The sequence below is a fragment of the Calypte anna genome, chromosome 1 (genome assembly GCF_003957555.1).
Source record: "Calypte anna isolate BGI_N300 chromosome 1, bCalAnn1_v1.p, whole genome shotgun sequence".
NCBI classification, from domain to species: domain Eukaryota; kingdom Metazoa; phylum Chordata; class Aves; order Apodiformes; family Trochilidae; genus Calypte; species Calypte anna.
Window position 1 is genome coordinate 180,043,215 of NC_044244.1, and position 22,153 is coordinate 180,065,367.

General features: G+C 40.8%; 1 protein-coding gene across 1 annotated transcript in view; it reads left to right on the plus strand.

The window, feature by feature from the left end:
* The first annotated feature begins 16,207 nt into the window (after positions 1-16,207).
* MICU2 (mitochondrial calcium uptake 2) overlaps positions 16,208-22,153 on the plus strand; it is a 138,381-nt gene continuing 132,435 nt past the window's right edge. The window contains exon 1 of the mRNA XM_030452337.1: positions 16,208-16,405. Within this exon, the coding sequence (XP_030308197.1) occupies positions 16,208-16,405 (198 nt within the window). The remainder of the gene's footprint in view (positions 16,406-22,153) is intronic.

Genomic DNA, 22,153 nt, shown 5'->3' on the forward strand with positions numbered 1-22,153 from the left:
TTGGTAAGTGAAGGTAAGGTCCACTAAGATCTCTTTAGGATATTTAACTATTTATTTGTTTATGTTCCATGCGAGGATAAGGATTTCAGTGCCTGATCTTAAGCTTCTGCTGTTTTAAATTTTTGGCCTCATCTTTCTGTAGAGTTTACATTTTTGTTAATCTATGGAATTTTTTTCACGTTAAAATTTAATATACTTGCGTCACACCACACTTTATACCTCCTTAGCACTTCTGAAAATTATATCAAGCAAGTCTAAATCACTAAAGGTTTCCTATTTCAGAGGATATAAAGCTATGATCTTTGCTTCAGAGTTTTTGGGTAGTCACCAGGGTAGTCCTGCCAGGTTATGAAGAACAGACATGAGCTGCCAAGAAGGTTGATCTGCCAAGAAGGTTGATCAGCATTGTACTTTTTTATTCACGGTACCATTTTATGCACAAGATTCTTCTTAAGCAAAATGAGAAGAAAAGCTGGTGCAGGCAACAAGACAGCAGCAAGCCCATATGTAACATGCACCATGAGACAAAGAACATTAGTTCCAAATTCTGCCTGTGACTGGCCTTCCACCCTGACCTTACCAGCAATTCCTTTCAAGAATAGTCCTTAGATAAGCTACTTCTGAGTAGATGGCTCTAAAATCACATATTTTAAAATCTTTTTAACAGTGTTTAACAATGGTATCACATTATTTTGTCCTTTCCATATTAAACACAGAGCAGTCTGCCTCCTCCCCTCTCACTTTGGATGGTCAGCACAGCCACGGAGCTCAGGGCTATTACGTATTCAGGGACTGCTCCTAACTGGAGCAGAATGTGGGAGCTTTTGACACTCAGGACTTCAGCCACCCTTGACAGGTTGCAAATTCAAACCCTACTTCTGCCCACTGAGCAGATATTAGGCAGCAACCACAAAGCCTTCTGGAGGGAAGTGCCACACAAGTGGCTCCAGTTGCAAGTGCTCAGTGTTATCAAACTGTGCAAGCTTAACCAATTTCCAGTCTTACTCCAAGAGGAAATATGAACAGCTCAACTCCAGGTCACTTATGCCTAGGTCATGACAAAACATGAATTCAGTGAGCTGGAAAGGAACTATTCCTGACATAGCAGTCCTTCTCCAAAATATCAGCAGTGTGCCCAGGTGGCCAAGAAGGCCAATGGCATCCTGGCCTGTATCAGGAACAGCGTGGCCAGCAGGTCCAAGGAAGTGATTCTGCCCCTGTACTCAGTGCTGGTGAAGCCACAGCTTGAGTCCTGTGTCCAGTTCTGGGCCCCTCAGTTCAGGAAGGAGATTGAGGTCCTGGAGCAGGTCCAAAGGAGGGCAACTAGGCTGGTGAAGGGACTCAAGCACAGATCCTATGAGGAGAGGCTGAGGGAGCTGGGGCTGTTCAGCCTGGAGGAGGCTCAGGGGAGACCTCATCACTCTCTACAGCTCCCTGAAAGGAGGTTGTAGCCAGGTGGGGGTTGGTCTCTTTTCCCAGGCAACTCTCAGCAAGAAAAGAGGGCACGGTCTTAAGTTGTGCCGGGGGAGGTTTAGGTTGGATATTAGAAAGAATTTCTTTACGTAGAGGGTGATCAAACATTGGAATGGGCTGCCCAGGGAAGTAGTGGAGTCTCTGTCCCTGGAGATATTTAAAAAGAGACTGGATGTGGCACTCAGTGCCATGGTCTAGTAACTGCAGTGGTAGTGAATCCAGGGTTGGACTTGATGATCTCTGAGGTCCCTTCCAACCCAGCCGATTCTATGATTCTATGATATAAAAAAATGCAGGCACCTGTGCTAGTCCTAATGCTGATATTTAGGACATATATAACTGCAGAGAATTAATGTCCATTAGAATGCATTTACAAGACTGTTCCAGCTTCACTGAGGACCAGATTGGGTATCTATTAACACAAAGGAACAGAAAAGCTAAAATTCAGATCTAATGAGACATACACATCCCAGTCTACAAAACAAACCATCAGTTTAGACTGACAGGCAAGGATTTCTCTCACACTGCAGAATGCTGTCTCATGCTCTTCTGAGGACATCTGTTCCCAGTCACTACGGCTTAGTTCATTCCCATCAGTTCCAGCATTTCAATAGTACTTACTGCTGCCACATGGCAATTACAGTTGAGTCTGCAGAAATTAATCCAATTTCATTTTGCTGACAGCATAAAGCTATAAGATTGCTGTATCATGGGAGCTGGTTTCAAACCTTGTCGTCTAGGTTTTGTTTCTTCCCTTTGATAATTATTATTGAAATGTTCTTAACCCTTCTTTGCTTCTTTACCTTTCAGGAAGGGGCAGTGAGCTGATCTTTGATTTCCTCTCCAGTTTTGCTCTCAGTATGGAGCTATCTCATCAGTTCCACATCGCACTGCAGCCTTGTCTTTCATCTTAAGTCTGCTTTGATGCGGCTGTTTCATGACTGGTGCAAGAAATACTCATTCAGGTATGGAGTCCTCAAGTTCTTAATCACTGAGCATTTAGAGCAGAAATTCCATTATTTTGTCCTTGACCTTGCACTGGGTATTGTGACATTTCATCTTGTTCCTATCATTCTACTAAAAGCTCATTTAGCTCTTCTTGTGGAACAATTTGACCTCTTCTGTTTTTCTTTTGTCATCCTCAAACTTTGAGATTCCCCAAAGAACTATGTGTGTAAAACAAAGGCTAAAAGATCATGGCATTCTAGAGCAAGACCCTGTTTCTTCATACCAGCTGTGGCTACCTTCAGCATCAAGGGCTCTGCATTGTAGCATACACAACTTCAGAAATGCCAGAAGGTGGTAATGTATTATCATCCTCCTCTCTTTCCTGATGTGAACATTCTGAGCTGTGGAGGGTTGGAGCTAGAGTAGAGCCAGGTGAACAGTTGACTTTTCCTGTCCTGTAGATGATGTGCCATACCCATACAGAGACAATCCCCTCTGTGCAAAATGTTCAGTAGGAATGCTCAAACCTCAAGCTCTTTCTTCATTTAAGCTTTTCAAAATCAAGCAACATTTCCTAGGCCTTATTATTTTTTCTTTTTTCTATGTGTGTGGCAATTTTTGGCAGTGTTTGCTAGGTGGCAATGTACCTTCAGGAAATAAATATTTTATGGTATCCTGGTTCTCTGGAATAATGCTTTTTTATCCATATTTAACCCCTTTGCTAGTTTTATTACAGCATATTCTTTAATGGACAATAAATCAGAGAACCACAACTTCAGATTTTAAATCCATGGAAGTAGAAGCACTTGGGAAAACCAAAAAATCCACTTAACCTGAAATTGTGTACACAGAATCTGGCAGCACCTTTTGAAACTGAAAGCTCCACAGTACAAATGCAACTAATGTGATCACACAAAAACAATCACATTAATATATATCTGTAAACAAGAATGTTCTATGTCACAGACTGCGTTAAGGGGGTTGGTGGACTGAGACTCAGAGGAGACAAATGTCAGCAACACAAAAAGACTGCTTTGTATTGTTTGTTTTGTTTGTTTTTGAACAAGCCTTTTATTGAGCTCCTTCTGGCATGAAGACCTTGATCCAGAAGTCTTCCAATCACACAGATATCCAGAATTTAGCAGAAATTCTCTGGATGTACAACTCACAAGATGACATCTGCTACACAGCATACAGTGGCAAGTGCTTGTATTTGCACATCTACAACAGCATCTGCTTCTCAGCAGTAGAGATTTGTGGGCAGAACTATAGTGCTAGGTTTTAAAGGCACACTGGATGTCAAAAAAATCTAAAAAGAGGATACTCAAAGCAGCCAAAGCTTTGAACTGAAGTTCTAGTCTTTCTTTCAGCTTGCAAAACATGTAAAATATGCAAAGAAAGTCAAACAGAACTTCTCTTTCTCTCATCACCCTAATACTCTTAATCACAATGCTATTAGATATTTTTCAGGCTGCCAATTCAATGCCCACTGGCAGTTCTACTTTCCTCTTCAAGTACATTTTTAATTGTATCTCATCTGAAATTCAAGTCTGGTATATATAATAAATTTGATTGTAACTTAGATTCCCTAGCTATTATATTAGCTTCTTTTCAGAGTGCTGAATCTGAAGGAGAAAAAGCTGCAAATTATACCTGACAGCTTTAATGCTCTTATAACTATTTTAATAAAAGCTGTTATGATTCATCATAGATAATAAGTCTTTTGAAAAACATTTGGGTGAGCTGAGAAAATAATCCTAACAGCTTTGCAAAACTACTAACAATTTAAAATAATTTGGGAAAATGTGGCTGATTCTAAAGATGACAAAGTGTTGCAAATTACATTAAATTTTCTTTTTCAGAATCTCTGGTTTTGTGTATAACAAGAGCAGCTATTTCTACTTTCATAACTGCCAAGGTAATATCATATATGGAGAAATGAGGCAAGAAACCTCTGAGAGTAAACATCTTAGCATTTTTCTGATTTGCCAGAATGAAAGATGTGCTTGATAGTAAACCCTTATTTCATATTCAGAAGTCTAACACGTATTATTACCTATATGACAAGAGGGTTATGTATTGTACAGTATCAATAGTGTAACTCCAGTAGAAGACAGAGCAGGTGACTCTAGTGACACATTAAATGACTCAGAGAAACCAGTGAAAATGTAAAGTAAAAATAATTGCATTCTTGTCCTTTGGCCCAGAATTCAATCATCAGAACCAAACTTCATCGCTTTTTATGAATATCTTGGAATTACAACAGATCTACAGGGAGCAACATCTTATTTATGCCATTTAGATAGAAGCTTGAGATTTTAAAAAGTAAATCAACTGTATTTAGTAACAAAAACATAATATTATAATCTTCATACTTCAAAATTCAATACAGGGAATTAAACTAAAGGTTAAAATCTATGATCAAGATTTTTCCCATTCCATTTTCACAGGGGAAGAAATCTTTAAAAATCCATGTTGTATCATTTGTACAGCTATATACAGATTTCAGAGAATCACAGAAATTTAGGGCTCAAGGGATCTCAAACTACTTTTTCAAACTACAGCACTGGGACAGAATGAAATATGTGAAGAACAGTCCCAAGAGATAGTTACCTAATTTGCCCAGAAAAGGAACTTCCCATGAAGGATATTCTGCAGCCTTTCTACATAGCTTATTCTACTGCTTCTCTATATTCATAATGAAAAGGCTTTTTCTAACCTGGAAATCAAACTTACTCTCCTTGCTTTTCCCTCAATGGCCACTGAAGAACAATTGCTCAATATTCTTAGAAAAGTCTTCCCTCCTCTATTTCCCCACTGTCTAGACTAAACAGAATTGCCGTTTTTTCTCGTCTTATACTGTTGCACTTTGTTGAATTCATTTCTATTTATTCATGTTTTTTAAAGCTTAAGGTCCCAAACTGGATACAGTAAGCCAGTTCATGCCTCTGGAAAGCATCCCATGTAGTCTTTCATTCCTATGACAAATTGACCAGATGATCTTTCAAGGTCCCTTCCAACTTTAGTTGTTCTATCATTTATAGTGGAGTATTCAAGCTTTCAGTCTCCCTGGTAGTACATACCATACATGAGAACTGGCTTTAGGTGGCATGATCTCATTAATGATCTCATCTAGTCTGTAAGTTTCTACCGTTCTGTGCAGTCTTCTTTGCAGTCTTCCTCTTCCACCTGTTTGGGATTTTTTTGTCTGTTTTGCTTTTGTGCAAATGATTCCTCTTTCATCACCTTAAGAACAAGTATTTATTGCACTTGCTAATTCCAAGCCATGTCTGCAGCTTGAGAGGATCATTATACCATTTTGATCCCTTTTCAAGTGTATTTCCAACTTCTTCCAGCTTAACATAATTTTTGACATTTATAAGCATCTAGCCTAGTCACTCATCCCATCACATTAAAGAGAATTTGGTTAATGTTAGAGGTTCCCACCATGCAATAGCCTTTGTTTTCTTATATCTGCTTGTTGCTTGCTTTTATTGGACAACAGCCTGTCCTGTCTCTTCAGAATGTGAGTTACAACAAAATTGAATCAGTGGAGTTACAGTTAAGAAAATTTTTAAATTACCTGTAAGGTGGAGTAGTAGCACAAGACAGAAACACATATCCTTGGCTTTAAAATCAAACATAGACTACAAAAGTTCAGTAATGCAGAAATTTTATTTTTATTTAGATTTGCATTAATCAACTGGAAATATCCAAATATTGCAGTATTTGCAGAAAATATGTTACAAATAGCTTTTGCCTTCAGGGATTACACCTTGTTTAAAGAGCAACTTAGACAAGTAATTTCAGCCTACTGTGCTTCATGGCACCTAAAGAGGGCAATCAGCCTCTAGTGACTCTCCACAGATGCTGTAATACCTAGTTCTTGATGCGGTACCATGACCCTTCAGAGTAGGAGAGCCCCTATTGCTGTCCCTGCAGGGAGTCTGGTATCTTTCTCCACCCACCAGGCAGTGGTGTTTGGTCATCATTAAGTAAACCAAGTTGCTGAATACACAAAATATGACTTACAACAAAACAGACATTCCATAAAAAGAGATTAAGGAGTACAACACACTAAAAAGAGAATAGAGACTGCATGGGTGCTAAGTCATTTAGCTCCTACTTAGTCTGTGACAGCAACTGCTGGCCTACAGTTTATTCAATATAAGAAAGGAATACTTATCTCTCAAACTTGCCTTCCACTTTGTCCAGCCCAGTCTGATAGAAGTAGTGGGCTCTTTTTGGGTGGTTTTAAGGTGTCATGGGTAGATTTGAGGTAGGATCACACCATGGACAGTGCCCAGTTTCCAGCAGGTGGCCTATAGGCTCTGCTGGTCTTTAGTCCTTCACTGCTGCCATAGCTTCCTCAAGCTTCTCTTGGCTTATGGATTGGGAGGTTCCAGGCTGACCTCAGGTCCTGTGAGTCAAACTGTCAGTCTTTCTTGCTGCTGTGGAGAACAAGCAAGAGCTTGCTTTCATCAGTTGACCTCTCCCTACTCATAGAGCCCCAGCCAGCTCAACTTAGGGGCAGCCTATCATGGTGAGCCTAGCACCCCTCGGTGCCTTCAAGACAAGTGGGCAGGGTAGCCTCTGCAACACTGGACCATCTGTCTTTGTGAGGTCTCTGAGCACTCTCTGTAGCAGTTGGTAGGAGAGATGTCTGAAGTGCCAGAGGTTATGCATATTTTTCACACAAGGCAAGACATGAGACATAAATTCCACTGTCCTCAAACACAGATGTTTGTAACCCTACTAATGAGTTAGTACTTAGGTAGGGTATCACAACTTCCCATATGCAATAGCAATTAGACATTCTTCCCTCAGCTGTATCTTGAAGTAACATATTTGTGCCACTGCCATCAGGGTGGCAGCTCATAATCAAACCATGTTTGACTACCTCTGTTGTTGCCAACCCTGACAGTCCATGTGCCCAACAAGTTTGATATCCTGATCTGCAAGAGCTCCTGCTCAAGAAACTGCAACAACAGAAAGCAGTACCCAAAACCACCTTATAGTGGAGGCACTAACCATTAACCTAAAAGCATCTCAGTTCCCCCTAGAGCCAGGAAGACTGAAAGGGGTATTTCTTTGACATTCATCAGCACCACTTTCAACATCCACCTTAGGATAAGACAAATCATGCATCATGATGCAGAGATGTGTACACCTCCCTGTTGACCATAACAAGAGCTTAGGGCAGTTAACTCAGGGACAGACACTTTTATGTAGACATTTATTTTTAGCCCAGACAAATCCCAGCCATGTCTTACATAACCTTGCCATTCCACTCATTAACACGTGGTTGAGTCTCACCCTTCTGCTTTCCTCAGAAATTAAGTTACAGCTGATTTGCTGCAGATTTGCACATCTTCTGTGCTAGAGAGAAAGAGCAGAACTGAATGCAGAGACCAAAAGCAACACCATACAGGTGTCTTGGCTGTGCCCTGGGGTCCTCCAACTAAATCTCTTCACTACCCACGAGATACAGAGAGACCAGACCTGAGCTGTGTGAACATGAAGACCCATAAATGCCATGTCAACAGAAGACCCCTAAGCCAAGTGAAAGTGAGCCAGTCTCTGTATCTTGACTTTCTGGTCTTGGTATAGCTTATGCCTCCTGGGATATGTGCAATTCAGATATTCCAGAGTACCAACTACCTCAAGTCCCATCAAAACCCTCCCCTTTTCTAGAGAAAGGTCCTGTAATGGACCGGGTGTACTCAGCCAACAGCTTCTCCCTAAATGGTGTCAAGTGGGGGCGGCTTTATCCACAGTTTCTTTGGGGATTTTTATTAGTGCCGTTATGACTATGCCTTGGTGAGTGGCTCCACCAGTCCCTTTAGATGTAACTACTGACAAAGGAACTGCTCAACAGCAAATACACCAAGTCTGCCTGCAACTTCTACACAACTAGTATAGCTATTTTTCAACTCTAGTAGAGCAATTTGCAGACATCTCTGGAAACAGCAAGACTTTGCTGACCATGTGAACTTTGTATTAGGGTTCTCAACTTTTTTATGAAAGGATCATAGAATCTTTTTATAGTGAACATGTGTCTGCACTTGTGTGTAGCTTAGATCAGATCCCACACTAATTTTAATTACTAAATACACATATTCAGAAAATAATAATGCCTTCCCTTGCTCATGCAAAAATAAGTGGAATAAAAAATGCAAAAATAAGTGGAATAAAAAATGGTATTCTGAGCAAAGAAGTAAACACTACTTAAGTTAATGGCATACATTACACAAAACAGTAATTTAGAGTTTTATAATGCCTTTCTTTTTCAAAGAAATTATATGCACTTAATCTTCAGCAATATTAAATATGTTACAATTTGAGGTAACTTTTGTTAATAAATCACAGTAGTACTACAAAGTGTTATTAATAGTAGCTTTAGATGGTAGCTTTTCTGGGAAAAGAAACAAAAAAGAAGGTATACAATGCTTCTTCAACTTCCACAGAAAACATATATTTAAAAATATTTTACAGGTTTAAATACTGATAATTCTATATTTGCTTCTTTAGCAATACTCTGAAGTAATGTCTTTGCCATCTTTATTGTATTTTTTGAACTACATAACAATAATTATTTAAAATTACATCAGTCACATTGCATTTAAAAGTATAGAGTGGGAGGCCCTAATAAATCCTTCTGCTTCTTCAAGTCACACAGATAAAATTAACTTTGCTAATCTTGACTTGTTTTATTGTACCCTTATGTACAATTGCTATCCCACTCTCTTTTTAAGTACAGAATCTATACAGTGGAAAGTATTAGGCAACCTTAACTACACTTATTGCTGCCAACACTTCCTATAAAACTAAGGCTGAAATACTGGTATAATTAAAATTGATGGCAAGGCTCGCATTGATTTCAGAGAATGAAAGAAAAGAATACAAATACTCCCTGAAATATTGTGAGTAAGGTCCTCACAATAAAATTTTATATTTACACAGGAAGTACTAGTAATAAGAATTAAGGAAATCCTACAATTGATTATTGTAGGCAAAATACACTTATATATGTGTATATATATGTGCGTGTACATGGAAGTACAGCTAAATAGCCAAAATTATTGGATTTCACTTAGATACGGGTCTATCTTTTGAATTAGTAACACTACAGAGGAGTGTTTGGAAGGGAAGAAAAATGAAGCATTCAGCTGGAACCATGAGGAAAATATTAACCACTAAAACACATAATGTAATACCATCATTTAAAAAGCTTTTAGGGGACCATGGGACCTCTATTATTGTTGTAAAATGCCGTGCAATCTTATCAGTAAAAGATAAAATAGCAGTTGAACCACAGTTCTCATCTAATAGCAAGTAAGTCCCCAGTTTTCAGTGATTTTATGCAGTAGGAATAGTCTTGCTCCAGACAACAGAACTTTTCAAGATGCTTAAAATTACGTATGGTATATGTAACTCTTCACAGAATTGAGACCTACAGCAAAACCTGAAGAGCCATAATGAATACACTTTTCAAATAAAAAAAAAAAAAAGCATGTTCCTTCACAAGAGAGTATCTAGTTTTGATGTGCATTTTTTTACTCACACAGTGTGCATACAATTCCTTTTATGAATCAAATACTTATTATTAAAAGGTCACTACCACCTAGAAACTGTATTTTTAAATCTTTCAAATTACATTACTAGTGTCTTCAATTCTCAAATGAATGTAATTTTTAAGAATAAAAATTTGCCTTACATTTTTTTTTTTTTTAATTTTTCAACTTGACTTCAAAAAGTAGTTCTCCTGAAATTAGAAGAAACTTGTTAGATGTACCAGCAAGGTGTTTTTCAGCATAGGAACAGTGTGGGAAGACAGTGTGTTAGAAATGTCAATATAAATTATAATAAACACCAAACTGTGTGGTGAAGTCAGCACTGTAGAGGGAGGGGATGCCATCCAGAGGGACCTTGACAGGCTTGAGAAGTGGGATTGTGCAAACTGCAAGGAGTTCAACAAGGACAAGTGCAAGGTTCTGCACCTGGGTCGAGGCAACCTTCACCATCAACAACCTTGGTACAGGACTTCTGAGACTCTGGACAGAGATCAAGGTATCAGTCAGCCAACTTTAAAGCCTGTCGAGGTTTATCCAAGCATCCTGTAGTTGTGAATGTGCTAAGATTATTTCATTTTATCACTTTTAACAAAACTTGTCTTCCTTGTGCTTATATCTGTATCTGTTTCAGAGTGTTTTCCTTTTAATCAGAGGCAGATTGCTCTCATGGCTGATAAAACAAAATACAAGTGATATTCTGAAGAGGATCAATGTAATTTTGAAGAGACCAGAGAGAAGACCTGGAATTTAGTCTATGGTCAAGTTCTTCACCTACAAAACCAGGCAGTGATATCTCCTGCCTTTCAATCAGCTTGTCTCTACATCTTATCCAGGAAAGTATCCAAAATACTGTTAGCACAGTACCCAGCTCACTGAACTCTTACTTTTGGTTGGAGCTTACTGTCAAATCTACCAGAAGGAAATAACCCAGACCACTCCCATGATATGTCTCATGAAATTGGGCCATGTGGCTTGCCAGCTCCTCCCTCTATTCACAACTGGCTGGTCATTGCCTTCCCTAATCCAGTTTATGCAGAATTTTAAGTCCAAAAAGTCAGAGGAGCATGATGAGTGGCTCTCAGACTGGATGACAATCCATCTCTCCACTCCTGATCTATCTAATACAGTGAGAAACAGTTTCAACTGAATGTATCAGGAGTTAATTTGTTACAAGAATAAATGAATGGTCTAACACACTTAAGAGGACTGGAGTTCTAGTAGAGAGTAAATCCCTCTTTGAACTTGGCCTAAGGCTCTTAAAAGACACTGAGGACTGGAAGCGAACCTTCACACATGTGGAGCTGCAGGTTCACTCGGTACTTTTGCTTTTGACTTTATAACAAAATTTGCTAGAAATTAAGTTACTGCAAAACATGAAATCATAGAATGGTTTGGCTTGAAAGGGACTTTTAAAGGTCATCAAGTTCAAACCCCCCCTCACTGAGCAAGGACATCTTCAATTAGATCAGATTGCTCAGAGCCCCATCCAACCTGACCTCAAATGTTTCCAGGGGTGGGGCTTCTACTACCTATCTGGTCAACCTGTTCTAGTGTTTCAGCACACTTTTTAGTAAAATTTCTACCTAATACCTAATCTAAATATATGCTCTTTCAACTTGAAATCACTACCCCTTGTCCCTGCTAAAACGTTTGTCCCCTTATTTCTTATAGACCCCAGAATAATAGTATCCCCAGAGCCTTCCCTTCTCCAGGCTGAACAACCCCAACTCTCAGCCTTTCTTCACAGTAAAGGTGTTCCATCTCTCTGATAATTTATTTTTGTGGCCCTCCTCTAGACTTCCTCCATGTCGTTCTTGTGCTAAGGACTCCAGAGCTGGATACATTACTCTAGGTGGGGTCTCACCAGAGTGCAGAGTATTTCCTAAGAATCACAGAAGTCCTAAGGGTTTTATTTCACAGTAGTGTGTTTTCATCTTTTAATGTGACTTCACATTATGTTTATTATGCCTTGCAAGAAATGACAGTATCTAAGTATTGTTATCTAACAATTCAGTGCAACATTGAATCTGACAGGAAAATTATATTCTCAAACAATTAGGGGGATTTTGTTAGGCTTTTCATTTGCTTTTGCAAATTTGCAGCAATGCAAATGTCTCTGGAACGAGAAAAAACAGAAAAGTCAGCTTGCTACATGTGATGGTATCTGCTTACAAAAGCCAAGGTAGAGCAAACTGCAGGGTGGAAAAGGGAGCCTCTGTACACTTTAGTGCCACTTGGCACAATAGTTGATGATGTTTGCCATCATGTAGCTCAATTTTTGTGATTAAACCCCTGTTATATTTACAGGACTGTCAGTGTCATTTCTATAGAATACAGCAATCTTTCCTTTCTATCATAAATGGCCCCTGCAGTGATTACTGCATGAGGTGAAACAGGACAATTGTCTTCATAGCCAGGGGTTTTCTAGCTACTTAAGAACACATTTTAGTACCCCCAAACATACCAGCCTGGTTACTGCAGCACAGGTGTGAGCCACATTAGCACAGCAGAAGCTTTGCACTCCTGGACACTGCACACACAGAGTGAATTTACTGTGAGGAGAGCAGGGGTGGCTAAGGACACACAACTTCCCCATCAGCATTGCGTGCTTGCACTCATATGAGAATAATTCTCCATTCACATTAAGCTTGTATCTGTTCCAGACAGGAATGTCATCTGAGGAGAGGGAAATGACCTACTTACTTGTTCTTACTCAAAGAAAAACTGAAAATGCCTGGCAGAATGCTTGCCTACCTGTGCTGTGGTCGTGTGCTCAAGTACCAAGGGACCTGGCATTCAGAATGCATCTCTCTCAGCCATCCCTCACAATGTTTCTGGGATGCTGCCAGCATTCATAAAGTGCTTGTTATTGACTGGCACAGAAAGGGAAATAGTCTTAATAAAGTTGTGCAAATATTCAGTGTCAAACTATAAGGACAAGGATGGAAAATAGTTTGTCTGTCTAGAGGGAAGTAGAAATAGGGGACAGGAATCTACTGCAAGTTTTACATCTCTACAGCAGAAGTGGGGTTTTGTAGTGTGTCTTTGTATCTGATGATAGAGGGATTTTGCAGCTACATTTTACAGGATCTGGGGATTAGAAAGGATTTTACTATGAGTTACTTTCTAGGTCTCTGGGGACAGGCAAAAGATTTTGCAATATACATTAGCCTGTGGAGATGGAAACCATTCACCTTGCATGCTGCACCCTTCAGTGATTTTGCAATGAGCAGCCATTTGTGCTCCCCAGAGAAGGTGTTTTTGAAGGGTTTGTATCCTGCTAAGGATTCCGGTGGCAGATTCCAGAGGATGTCCCACACACTTCACAGAATAACACTCAGTGAAAAAATTTTGCTAATGGAAGACTGGATAAATTCTGAGATGCCATTAGTTAGATGACTGAAATTACCATCCCTGTAACAGAAGTCATGACTACAAATTAAGGTCAGGGAAGGAGAGTGAACTAAAATTACTTCAGTGCCATGGATGGATGGATGATCACCATGTCAATGGATACAGAGAAAAAAGGGCATTTCCATGAAGACTTTGTGGCCTCCTGTGATGATGTAACAGAGCCGGTGGATAAGGGAAGAGCGACTGATGTCATCAACCATATCTGTGCAAAGCACTCGCCACTGTCCTGCACACCATCCTTGTCTTTAAATTGGAGAGACGTAAACCTGATGGATGGACTACTTGATGGATAAGGCATCAGCTGGATGGTTGCACTCAGAGCTGCAATCAATGGCTCAACATCCAAGTGGAGACTGGTGAGAAGTGGCATTCCTCAGGGCTCAGTGTTGAGACCAGCACTGTTAAACATTTCTGTTGGTGACATGGGCAGTAGCATCAAGTTTGTGAAAAATACCAAGCTGTGTGATGCCACTGACATGCTGAAGAGAAAGGATGCCATTCAGGGGAACACTGGCAGGCTTGAGAAGTGGGCCTGTGCAAACAGAATGAAGTCCAGCGGGGCCAACTGCAAGGTCCTGCACACGCGTCTAGGCAATCCCAAGCGCAAATACAGTCCGGGCAGAGAATGGATTGAGATCAGCCCTGAGGAAAAAGACTTGGGAGTATTGGAAGATGAGAGGCTCAACATGAGCCATCATGTGCACTTGCAGCCCAGAAAGCCAACCATATCCTGGGCTGCATCAGAAAAAGCGTGGCCCGCAGGTGGTGTGATTCTCCTTCTCTATTCTGCTCATCCTACCCCAGCTGGAGTACTGTGCCCAGTTCTGGGGTCCTCATCATATGGACATGGAGAGCTTGGAATGAATCCAGAGAAAGGACACAAAGACAATCAGAAGGGTGGAGCACCTCTCCCATGAGGACAGATAGAGAAAGCTGGGGTTGTTCAGCCTGGAGAAGACTCCGGGAAGACCTTATAGCAGCCTTCCAGTACCTGTAGGGGGCCTACAGGAAAGCTAGGGAGGGACTTTTTAGAAGGGTCTGTAGTGATAGGATAAGGTAATGGTTTTAAACAGGAAGATGGTAGATTGAAGTTAGACATTAGTAAGAAATTCTGTACTGTGAGGGTGAGGAAATGCTGGAACAGGTTTCCCAGAGAAGCTGTGGATGCACTCTCCCTGGAAGTGTTCAAGGTCATGCTGGATGGGGTTTGGAACAACCTGGTGTAGTGGAGGGTATACAAAGCAGGAAGTCCATGGTAGGGGGGGTTGGAACTGGATGATCTTTAAGGTCCCTTCTAACCCAAAGCATTCTATGATTCTATGTTTCAGAGGTATGATTCAATGTTTCTATGTAGCTCAGCATTTGTCATGTTGGCAACACATATTGGTTGTTTTATCAGAAAGAAGTGAAAGATCGTTTGCTGAAATGGACCGAGTACTTTCTGAAGACTTTCAACTAAAGACCATAATAATGGGAAAATGCATGTAGCAGTTCTATCCCTAATCTTTTCCCATAGTCTCACGGAGCCACTGGGCGAACTATTCTGAAAACATGGATACTGGCACTACCAACCAACAGTGGACATATAGCTTCTTTCCTGCTTTACTTTATGCTACTGCATCTTTAATTCCCGTATGGCTCAATGTTTGAACTTAATCAACTAACATATTGAAAACAAGGCCTTGAGAGCTTTGTTAAAACTATGGTAGTGGACAAAAAGAGAACACTTTGAAGCATTCACAGTGAACGGCTGTCTTTGTCACTAATTATTTCTGCTAGTCAAGTCAGTCTGTAGTGGTTTTCAGACAGTATCTGTGCCACAACCTTTTCTGCAACCAGTACCTTCTGTCATCTCTATTTCATCTGAAACTTCACTCTGCCTTTGAAAAGGGTGTTATCAAGTCGTTCATGCTTTTGCTTTTCCTCCTCTGGAACATCTGCAGAGCAATACATCCATAAATATTGTCCCCAACACTTAAAAAACTCAAACTGCACAGCACATGGTGCTTGGTCAGCCCTGTCCAGCATAAGCTCACCACACCTGCCTCTCTCGGTACACTGGGCCTCCCAAGAGGTTTCCAACTCAGTTCATGATCCGGTGATCTTCATGTGCTCAGCAGTGACCAAAACCTCTGGGAGAAGAATCACACCAGTGACCAGCTAGAACCTGAGCTCTGTGAGGAGGCCGAGGACAGCTCCAAGCAGTCCACATCTCACTCCCTACCGCACAGGCAGGGCCTTCGGTGGTCCCTTCCCTGTCACAAACAAAAACCCTGACTCCTGCCACCGCCTTCCCTCTCTACCAGGAACCTGCGGGCCAAGCCCCATCACCGGCCAGGCCTCCTCCCGCTGTCAGGGACCGGACAGGGGCCGCGGGACCGCGTAGGGCCTCTGCCTGCCGGCCAGCCCTCTCCAATTGAGCTGTTTTCAGCGAAACGCTCGAAGCGGGGATCCTGCCGCCTCCCCGCACCCCTGAGCGGCCTGCCCGGGCCCCGGAGTCGGGAACATTTCCAAGCCGGGAGGAAGGCGGCCCTGCGGCGCCGAACACCGCTGCGAGACCCTGCGCACCTCTGCCTGCGTTACCTCTCTGGCAGGACCGTCCCCTCCGGTGTGCGGGTGGCTTCCCTCCCGCTCGCGGAGCGGGGCCAGCACGATCCCGAGGGGTCCCCTCCGTCCCCGCCGTTCCCGCACCCACCGGCGGGCACCGGCCTCTCAGCCGCCTCGGGACCGGCACTGCGCATGCGCGGCGGCGGCGGGGCCGGTTCGATGTCGGCGGTGCCAGGGCGGCTTCCGGGAAGATGGCGGCGTGGAGAGCGGCTCTGGCGGCGGCCGCCCGCGCTCCGCTGAGGGGGCGGCTCGCCGGGATGCGGCCCCCACGGAACCCGCGGCGCCCGCCCGGCTGGAGGGTCGGTGCCGCCGCCGCCCTGGTCGGGGGAGGCTCCCTGGCGGCCTGTTACGGCGGGCGGCTGGGCGTGTTCCCGACGGTCCTGGCTCAGGTAAGGCGGCAGCATCCCCGCTCCGGCATCCTCGTCTCCCGCCGGCGGGCAGGGCCGGGCGGGCCGCGAGGGAGGGCCGGGGTCTGGCGCTGGGTCTCCGGGTCCCGGGGGCTGCTGTTGGACTCGGAGGAGCGGCCTGCGGGCGGGCCGGGGTCTGTGGGGGTCAGAGCTCCTCTGCCTCAGTGCCGTGAGGCGCTTCCCGGCTGCCGGAGTCTTCCTCTCTCCGGTCGGGAAGCAGGGAATGCGCGTCCCCGTCCCCTTGGCAGCAGCCGAAACCACCGCTGTGGCGCTTAAACTGCTCCCGCTTAATCCCATCGGGGGGAACTTGGCCGTGCTGGGCAGTGGATGAGGAGGGAGATCTTCTAGCACCGACCGCTTTCCCCGTTCTCTTGACAGCCCGGGTCGCGCAGCCTGATGGATGAACGAACCCGTGCGGTTTGCCGAGCACACGGGCTGTGCCGAGCTCCTTCTTTTGATGGTAGAACTTCTACCATGCCCGGTCTACGTGTCAGGGGCTGTTGTACGGTCATGTCCCCTTTTCCCCCCTTAAAAGACACCACATAAAGAGTGCTTCACAAAAGTAGTACTTTTATATTTCATAATCTGGCTGAAACACATCACACATAACAGAATGATTTTCTCTTAGTATGTTTGAAATGTGTCCTATGGATGTTAAAATGTAGTTTGCCTTGGAGCATCAATGCACACTTAGGAGGTTATGTTCAAGAACAGATATAGTTTTAATTTACAAGTAAATATTCAAGTCCCATAACACAGTTATGCTTTCCTACTTGAGTATTTTGATAGAGGTAGTGAGCTTTTTCATGTTCTCCCTTTGGAGAAGTTACTGTCAGTTGAAGTTGGTTGGGTATCTCAAAACTGGAAGACTTTAATGATTTTTAGGCCAGGGAGTTTGGGTGGGATGGAGGAGGTTAGCCTATACTTGTAGTACTATTCATCTGCTTCTGTTGGGGAAATTTTGGAAGTATTCAACAGTTTGTATGATTCAATATCCTGTTTCTTAACAGATATTGAACAGACTGAGCTGCAGGCAGGTAAATAGTCACCTGACTTATTCTTCAGTCAAGAACAAGGAATGATTTTGCTTGTGGGTTGTTTTTTTTAATTTCAGAATTAATTGTGGAGAGTTTCTAAGCTGCTGCTTTTTAGGAAACTCCAATTTTTTCTGTACAAGCATGTTTCTAAATAGATTTACTCTTCTGATTCCTTGAACAGCGTATGCTAAAACTATGGTTTTATGCGCATAGCTCCCAGTTAGGAAAGCATCCATTATTCCACTAGAAATCCTATTGGAAATATATCTTTTCTGTAAAGGGCCAGCAGAATATGATTTTACATTTGCTTATGTGTTGTTGCATTGTGTTTAAAAAGTCCTGTCTTTAATGCCGATTTCATATGAGACTCTTGTGTATGTAAATGTGTATGTAGGTTTATATAAAAAAGCATTAAATGTGGGGAATAATCACTTCTAAAATGTGTTGATTTATAGAATTGATGTGTTCATGGACTAGCTTCCATGTAATGCAGGACAGTTCTACAAGGAATCTTTTTAGTTCTCTGGATGGACTAAAAGTGTACAGTTTATTGAACTGGTTCATTTTTGGAGAAAGTAAATTGATGAGCTATGCAAATATGAAGTAGTTTATGTAAATTACACTTTTCTGGTTTTCCATCAAAAGACTGTTGGGGATGCTATCATAGTATAGGACTCATGTAAGTATATGTAAGAAGTGTTCAATTTCAGCATAATTTGAGTTACTGAGTTCTCATTCTTGTCCTAAGTGAGATATAACACCCATTAATAGCTTTGTTGTAGAATCAAACTCTTAATTGCAAATACCTGCTCTTTTATTTAATGTAGCTGAAGTTGATAGCTGTATTTAGATTTTACTTGAGTCTTAATAAAAGCAGTCTCTATCAAACTAATCAGAAATTTTTCAGCTATAGCTTGTTCTAGACAGCTTCAGAAATACAATTTACTGTTCAGACCAGCGAACAACACATGAAGCTAAGGTTCTGTAAATTCAGTATTTCTTCTTTTTCTCTTCCAAAGCTATCGATTAATTATTTTTGAATCAAAGACTCATACCTTTGGCACCTATTTTCTTAAGTCTTTGTTTAATTGCAGTCCTCACAATTGCTGCAATTGGTCTAATCCTGCTTGTACTGGTTGTTGTCACTTCTGACTTCTGCTCAGAGTGAATGAAGTCAGGCCTGCCTGCAAGTCTTTGCAGAATCAAATGTCCAGCAGGGTCAGTTAATCTGTTTTCCTTTTGCTGGAATAGCCTCTGTTTTATTTTGTAGTGGTTTATGTTGAGTTACTGTGTTCCAATATAATAGTTGTTTTTTCTGCTAATAAGTTTTCAGTTTGAATGTGGATCATTTTTTTTCAAAACATTTTTTTGGCCCATTTTTTAATCATCAGCTTCACTGCTATTTGTTCTGACAGTTTCCATTAAGTGGGTAGAATATTAATAATAACACCACTTTCTATATTTAATGTGAGATTATCTCAGTTGCAATCTTTCGTATTGTCTCTTTAGATCTTCAGGAAGTGATTTCTGAAGCTATTTTTATTCTCTGTCTTAATTTGCTGACCTACTGTTAGGAAACACAATTAATATATCTTGGAATAAATCCATAGTACTAATTGTAAGTCTCTCCTGTAGAAATATTTGTATAACGAAACAATTTTTTGGTTGTTTTTTAATAAATGTTTTTTTATAGGTAGAGATTTCTTTATAGACAGCAGGGTTTAGTTTTATTTGAACTTGTTATTTATCAGCAAAGCTACTCTGACAATATCCTAGACCAGACTTAGCATGTGCTGGGAAAAACTAGATCAATTTTTTTTTTTTTTTAAATTAAATTAAATTAACGAGCCAGCTTTCAGTAAGGCAGGGGAAAGGAGCAAGTGAAGACATAAGAGCTTGAGTTCAGTAACTGTAACTTAGAATGGGGATTTGTGTAGAAGTTGACTAAAAACATTTATCCTGTTATCCTAACCAACGCAGGTCAAAAATGTTCATGCTGCACCTCTCACTGCAGTGATGTTATATTGCTGCTCTTCTTTAGTAGTGTAATTCAAATGACAAAATGGTACATGATCTGTAACCTTCATCAACCTGTAATATTGTCTACTGTGGCTTTATTATCTGTAACTCTCTTGTAGTTTGCAGTACAGATGTGACATTATGTGGCCTAAACCCCTTGGAGTTCTTTGGTTGATGTGTGCTGTCTGTATGAGGCAGCTTTGGAGTCCCTGAGGTTACCTTTATCAGGATCAAGAATCAAGTCCATCATTGCCAAAGTGTGTGCATTTGGAATGGCACATGTCTAGAGGCTGTAGCACGTTGTGGGAGGTGATGATTCCTGCCTCTCCATTGCAGCTAAATTTGGAACTTGCCAAGGGATTGTTGTGTTGGTCTTGTACACAGATAAACTGCAAATTATAAGAAAACTCCAAGACTCAGCAAGCTGCCAGAGGCAGCATCTCCTGCCCCTGCTGAGGTTTTTATGGACATTCTGTCTTCAGAAAGAAGAATACAATTTGATTCACCCTTGAAAAGCTGCCATCCCTGCGAAGTGTTACATTTTGTGCTGATTCTAAGTCACTGTTTTCCTAACGAGAATGAGTGGAGATTTTACTAGCACATACATGCATTTATATATATGCAAAATCTTGCCTGCTTGCTGATAAATGTGACTTAGTTCCAACATTCTTTTCCTAGGGTTGTAGGAGCATTAGTTGGTACTTAAATATTTAATACTGGTCACCTGATGTAAAGAGGAAAACACAGCTTACATTGTTTTTGTCTGTTCTTGTTAATACTTTCTTTTACATAATTGTAGTCTAATTGGCTCTCTTTATCTTGCCTTTCCTACTACTGCTTACGATGCATCAACAATGTGCTACAGTTCTTCCAGATGAGATACTGGATTCCTCTGTTGGAGGTCTTAAATATATACACTGTATTTGATCATACTGAAAATACTGATAATGCTTGTAATAGTGGTTTGTAATAACCATTTGTGCCCCTTTTTATTTTTCTAGTGTCTGATATTTCTGAATTTTTAAATTTTTTATTATTTTTGTTTAAAATTAGTGGTTATTGAAACAGCAGCCTTATTGACTATTAAATGTTTTGTTTCACTTTAAACTGCCTTGGGTCTTTCAGTGTTTTTCAATGTTAACAATTCATAAGAGAATCAAAGATAGCCACAGATAGTAGTGGTGACTTTGTGTCTTGCAGTGATAATGAAAACTGTTCCAGGTATCTGGGAGTAACTAACTTCTATCGATTTAAACTAGAGCTTACATTAGTTTTCTGGGGCTAGATATTTAGCCACCACAAAAAACTTATTTTAAGGAAAACAGAATGTTGCAAAGGATTCCCCAAACACCAGCTTGTTCGGGGAAGACTCCCTTTGTTCTGCCACTATAGAAAAGGCAAAATAATATCTGGAAAACCTCTTTACAAATCCCAGGGCTATGGAGAACTCGGGAAGTGCCTCAGTTCACAGGATAATCTTGGGAGAGTGACTGAATGAAATATAAGTCTTAGGTTTATCAGGAGTTTAATAGATGTCTCTGTACTCCCAGACTTGGAAATTGATAAAAATGGTTTAAAAAGTTCTGAAGTCCCATCTGTGTTTCTTGGAGACACTTTGAGCTTTGCACTGTATCTCCAAAGAGATGAATGGTGAGTTAGAGTTGTTTTAGACAGGTTCTGGTATATTCTGCACGGTTTTCACTCAGATAGTATTTCCAACCAATATCAATAAATGACTGGCAAAATAGTATCTACTATAAGCATGTTACATGTTTAGCATATTTCCATTTGGTTATTAACTTCTGGCATAAATGTATGTAACATACATTCATGGTGTTGTCAGTGGCCCTTGTTAAATGCTTCCAAATCAAGTGCAGTCTGCTGCATGCTTTTCAAAAGCAGCATTTTTTTAAAGTAATTCAAAGGAATTTTTTAGAACAGTGGAAGAAAGTGCATAGCTCTGGGATTTTGAAGGTTTTTTTCTAAATCCTTTGTATCCAGAACCACTTTGTGACCTAATTTATGCTTACACTACTTTTTTCTCATACTTCTTACTCTGATTCTCTCTGGTATTTCTCTTTTTTTTTTTTTTTTTTGGTAATAGATGATGTTATTAGGAAGGCAAGCTGTGTGTATTAACTATATGTGAAGGATTTTTGGTACTGGCAGATAAAAAAATATATTTGGGGCATTTGAATTTGGTGAATAAAATAGAAAAAAAAATAGCATATTTCTTTGTATGGACCATTGTTTAATCTGTAAGTAACAGGCTTTAAATTTTGAGACACTGGTGATTCTTGTTAGAATGGGATTTTTTTATGGGGGTTTCTTTGCAATCTTTCTTAAAACCCTGGTTTCTGCTAAAGGAAGAGCATTGCTATTAAGATGAGTTGTCTTGGTAAATGCAGAACCCAGGATAAAATTACATAAGGATTTGTAGTGATATATGGAATCGCCTGGAGGGGGGCTATGTGATTCTAAAATAAAATCAGAAGTAATATGTGCAGTCCAATCTGAAAAATACAGAGGAAAATTCTTGTGCTTAGTTTATCATGAGAATAAAAAAGTTGACCACTTTTATTTGATAAAAAATCCTGTAATAGTTTTTTCCTAATATTTTAGTGTGTTAATGTCTTTATTCTATTAGAAATCAAGTGAGAATGCAAATGTATCA